General features: G+C 55.6%; 1 protein-coding gene across 2 annotated transcripts in view; it reads left to right on the top strand.

The window, feature by feature from the left end:
- The window catches only part of DLGAP2 (discs, large (Drosophila) homolog-associated protein 2), a 231,379-nt gene that overhangs the window by 59,312 nt on the left and 166,997 nt on the right, over window positions 1–5,070 (top strand). The window contains exons 2-3 of one of the 2 annotated variants that reach the window (XM_011968600.1): window positions 1,025–1,052; window positions 1,237–2,266. In XM_011968600.1, the coding sequence (XP_011823990.1) occupies window positions 1,277–2,266 (990 nt within the window). In that variant the 5' untranslated portion in view covers window positions 1,025–1,052; window positions 1,237–1,276. Of the gene's footprint in view, window positions 1–1,024; window positions 1,053–1,236; window positions 2,267–5,070 lie in introns of those variants that run through there. The other variant, XM_011968599.1, reaches the window with a different exon arrangement.

Below are 5,070 nucleotides of genomic sequence, written 5' to 3'. Positions count from 1 at the left end.
GGGCAAACCCCGGCCCGGCGCGAGCAGCTGGTGGAGAGAAAGCCCCTCCCATCCTCACTGGCCTGTAAGAATGTGAACTGAACAAATGATTTCGCAATTAATATGTGTGTATGTGATACATGAGCTTCCCAGACAATATCACCCATCAAATACCAGATGCTATTTTTAAAACTTCTTAAGCTGTACCACACAACTGAAATCTAAGTGAAATACAACTATGCTTTTCCCCCAAATTGTTAATTTCCTTTAATACCACAAAATCCAGCTGTCAAGAGACCTGTTGAATCTACTAGCTGCTAAATCTTGGTCATTAACCATTTGGGAACATCAGTGTTCCCTCTCCACTCCTCACACTTTGTGATATAGAAACAACTGCGTGGCCGGGCGCGGTGGCTCACACCTGTAATCCCAGCACTGTGGGAGGCCAGTGATCACCTGAGGTCAGGACTTTGAAACGAGCCTGACCAACATGGCGAAACCTCGTCTCTGCTAAAATTACAAAATTAGCTGGGCGTGGTGACGCCTGCCTGTAGTCCCAACTACTCAGGAGGCTGAGGCAGGAGAATGGCTTGAACCCAGTAGGCAGAGGTTTCAATGAGCTGAGATCGTGCGATTGCACTCCAGCCTGGGCGACGGGGCCAGACTCCGTCTCAAAAAACAAACCAAAAAACAAAAAACAAAATTAGCCGGGGCAGTGGCGGGCGCCTGTCATCCCAGCTACTTGGGAGGCTGAGACAGGAGACCCGCTTGAACCCGGGAGGCGGAGGTTGTAGTGAGCCGAGATCGCGCCCTTATCCTCCAGCCTGGGCGACAGAGCAAGACTCTGTCTCAAAAAAAAAGAAAAGAAAAGAAAGAAAAAAATAAACCAGAAACCACAAACCTGCCCTCTCGAGTGCCCAGGCCAGACACGGACACTGATTACTGAAAACACAGCCCACGGTGGGGGTCACACGTTCCCCTTCCCCGCGCCTGGGGGTGTCCGCCGCGCTTCCGGGTGCTGAATGCCGTTTCTGTTTCCCCGCAGACCCGCAGTACTCATGGTCGCCCACGCAGCACTTCAATGAGGAGCGCTACTCGCCCGCGCCCAGGAGCATGAAGGGCCTCTCCGGAAGTCGGACCCAGCCGCCGCTGTGTCCCGGGCACACGTGCGGTCTGGCGCCCCCCGAGGACTGCGAGCACCTGCACCGCGGGCCCGACGCTGTCTCTTATACACATCTAGATGTGTATAAGAGACAGGCACTTCAATGAGGAGCGCTACTCGCCCGCGCCCAGGAGCATGAAGGGCCTCTCCGGAAGTCGGACCCAGCCGCCGCTGTGTCCCGGGCACACGTGCGGTCTGGCGCCCCCCGAGGACTGCGAGCACCTGCACCGCGGGCCCGACGCGCGGCCGCCCTACCTGCTGAGCCCCGCGGACAGCTGCCCCGGGGGGCGCCACCGCTGCTCGCCGCGCAGCTCGGTGCACTCGGAGTGCGTGATGATGCCCGTGGTGCTGGGCGACCACGTGTCCAGCAGCACCTTCCCGCGGATGCACTACAGCTCGCACTACGACACGCGCGACGACTGCGCCGTGGCCCACGCGGGCGCCAAGATCAACCGCATCCCGGCCAACCTGCTGGACCAGTTCGAGAAGCAGCTGCCGCTGCACCGGGACGGCTTCCACACGCTGCAGTACCAGAGGACGTCCGCGGCCGCCGAGCAGCGCAGCGAGAGCCCCGGGCGGATCCGCCACCTGGTACACTCCGTGCAGAAGCTCTTCACCAAGTCGCACTCGCTGGAGGGCTCCTCCAAGAGCAACGCCAACGGCACCAAGGCGGACGGCCGGGCGGACGACCACCACCACGCCCACCACGCCAAGCACAGCAAGAGGAGCAAGAGCAAGGAGCGCAAGCCCGAGGGCAAACCCCGGCCCGGCGCGAGCAGCTGGTGGAGCTCGGACGACAACCTGGACAGCGACAGCACCTACCGGACGCCCAGCGTGCTCAACCGGCACCACCTGGGCCCGGTGGCCCACTGCTACCCCGACGCGCTGCAGAGCCCGTTCGGGGACCTGTCCCTCAAGACCTCCAAAAGCAACAACGACGTCAAATGCTCAGCCTGCGAGGGTTTGGCGCTGACGCCCGATGCCAAGTACCTGAAGCGCAGCTCCTGGTCCACGCTGACGGTCAGCCAGGCCAAGGAGGCCTACCGCAAGAGCTCGCTGAACCTGGACAAGCCGCTGCTGCACCAGGACGCCAAGCCCGCCCTGAGGCCGTGCCACTACCTCCAGGTAAGCAGGCGCAGGGCCCTGTGGAGGCCGACTCGGCACAGCAGGTGGTTTTGTCGTTATTCCATTTTTCATTGACAGATGACAACTGCATACACATTTAGGGTGTGCAACAGGATGTTCTGATATACGGATATGCTCTGGGACCGCTCCACTGAGCTGTTAAAACACATATTACCTTACATGCGTTTTTTCTTTTGTGGTGGGAACACTTAAAATCCACTCTGGGTGATTTCCAAGTATTCAATACACGGTTGTTAACTGATGCTACCGTGCTGGCCAACAGGTCTCTTGAGCTGACCCCTCCTCACTGAAATGTCCGTTGACCAAATCTCCCAGTTCCTCCCCATCCCCAGTTCCTCTGGTAACCACGGCTCCACTCTCTGCTTCTATGAGTTCAGCTGTTTCAGATGCCACCTGTGAGAGCAACCGTGTGGCCTCTGTGTGCGCCGGGCTCATCCTGCTTTGCAGTTTCTTCCAGCTCCCCCATGTTGTGGAGAGTGGCAGGTCTCCCTCTTTCAAAGGTTGAATAGTGTCCCCTGTGTATGTACCGCGTCTTCTTTATCCATCATTTGCTGGTAGATTCGAGGGTTGACTGCACGCTATGGCTTTGTGTGTGAGGCTGCAGGAATGGCAAGACGTTATTTACAGGCAGCTTTCACGCCTGACTCCGGCCTTCTCTGGGAGGGCCTCTGGAGATCCCAATTCCTCCGGGGAACCATCCCTCTAAACACAGTGGGCCATTTCTTTAATGCCCCTAAGGCTGGAGGGTTTAACAACCACAGCAAACACAGACTAGCCCATGTGAATGTTTTCCACGTGAAAGCTGATGGACCGGCCTAATGGAAATGGGCCTGCGACATTTGTGAGTTCACTCCCTGCAGCTGACCGCAGCCTCTCTAAGCCCCACCACCACAAAAAGCCTGATTATGGAAAAGGCCTCTGTGTCTCTGGGGTGTGGCTTAAATGAATTTACCAAAGGCAAAAACAAATGAAAGAAGGTAGATCCCTAGAGCTGGCGTATTGCGGAATTGTCTGTTTTATGTGATTTCCCTCTCTGTCTCTGAATTGTGCCATGCCGGAGTTTACCGGGGAAGCCCTCTGGGAAGCACACGCTACTTCTGAGGATGCCGCTAGGCGACTCCCCTCAGTCAATAGTGCTGTTAACAAAACATAACTTGTGTGTCCCAACTCACAGATCTCTCCTGCTTGCCTAGAGCAGCAGCTGTGGGCTGCACGTTGGGTTGGAGATGTCTTCACGGAGTAACGAACGGGACATTGATGGCTGAGCCAACAGGTAGTCAACTAACGGGGCCGGAGAACCAGCAGCCGTGATGCTTTCTGGGAGTCGTGGTGGCAAATGCTTCCAGCGGCACCATCGCCGTCAGGTCCAGCGTCCACGTCTCAATAGCTCTGTTTTGAAAGGAAGTGCTAACCAAATTGCCTTTGCAGGCAGCTTTATTCAGAGACAAATTGGTAGTTGCATAAAATATTATTTTATAGCAATGGAAGAGGCACAAATTTTGTTTGCTGTCTGCAAACCCTAATCATATCCAAATGTAAAAGTTGTGTCTGCTTGTTTAGAGAAACCTGCTATAATTGGGGTTCACTCTGATCGGTCTCCTCATTGTCACAGACACACAGCTCTCTTGTTTTTGTCTGTAACTGGGGTGTATAGTCTGTTCCCTGAGTGAACACTTCAGGACGCTGTCAGAGCCTCCAGGTTTTGCCCCAGGGTCACCTGCCTCCAGTGCCTCCCACTCTTCCCCAGCCCTTCTATCCGTGCCTTCTCCTCAGGTCCTGTGCCCTTTGGACCTGCCTTCTCCCAGGAGTTTCTCCCACACACTTCCTCCCAGGCACACGCTTCTCTCCACCTCCAACAGCTACTCCATGGTGTAGGTGCAGGGAATACCAATCATTCACAAAGGTGAAGTGAGACAGAATGAACCTGCACACCGTCAGTCCCTTTCAAACACCATCCCTCCGAGAGTGACCTCATTCCCTCTGCACTCACGCCTTCCCACCCAGGCTTCACTGCGACAAATCCCACACGGCAGACAGACACAACTGTAAATATGCCCGTGTTGATCTCCAAAAGATCCACACGGAACAGTGAGGATGCTTTGTTTTGAAGCATAACCACCTGCATTATGAGATATTGAAACAATATCAGCCTGGTCAGTGGTCACATTCCCCTGAGGGCTCGCTGTCTCTTGTTGGCTTTTATTTGGGTCAGGATCCAGAGAAGGGGCCCACCTGGCGGCTGGTGATGAGCCTCTTCATCTCATTCAGGCTGAGGTTTCTCCTGTCTGTCCGCTCGTCCTTCTCCTGGATTTTCTTTGTTTGGAACCAGCTGGTTGGTCTGATTGTGTCTGTCAGTTTGAGTTCCGTGCCATGGGGTCATTTCAGACACTCTGGTCCTGTTGTTCTGCAGCCGGCCACCCACTGCTGGACTTCCCTGCCCCGAGGCCTCTCACCGTACGCGTGTGGGTCACCAGGTACCTTTACGTTCATCAGTCGGGTTTCCTGGCAAGCCTGTAAGAGCCTTGAGGGCAGAGGCCAGGTCAAACCTCCCTTTTTCTGGGGTCCCCCCACAACTCTGCCGAGCGCTGAGAGCCAGCAGGGCGGGGAGCGACCTGGGTTGGGCCGAGATGTTGTCCCAGCAAAACACATTTTCCAGACTTCAAAATGTGATGTCTTTTTATAGTAACATGTAAAGAATGACAGGCTGGCCGGGCGCGGTGGCTCAAGCCTGTAATCCCAGCACTTTGGGAGGCCGAGACGGGCGGATCACGAGGTCAGGAGAT

This window comes from Mandrillus leucophaeus, unplaced genomic scaffold (assembly GCF_000951045.1).
Source record: "Mandrillus leucophaeus isolate KB7577 unplaced genomic scaffold, Mleu.le_1.0 Scaffold85, whole genome shotgun sequence".
In the NCBI taxonomy this organism is placed as follows: Eukaryota; Metazoa; Chordata; class Mammalia; order Primates; family Cercopithecidae; genus Mandrillus; species Mandrillus leucophaeus.
This window is presented reverse-complemented; position numbering and strand designations above follow the sequence as displayed.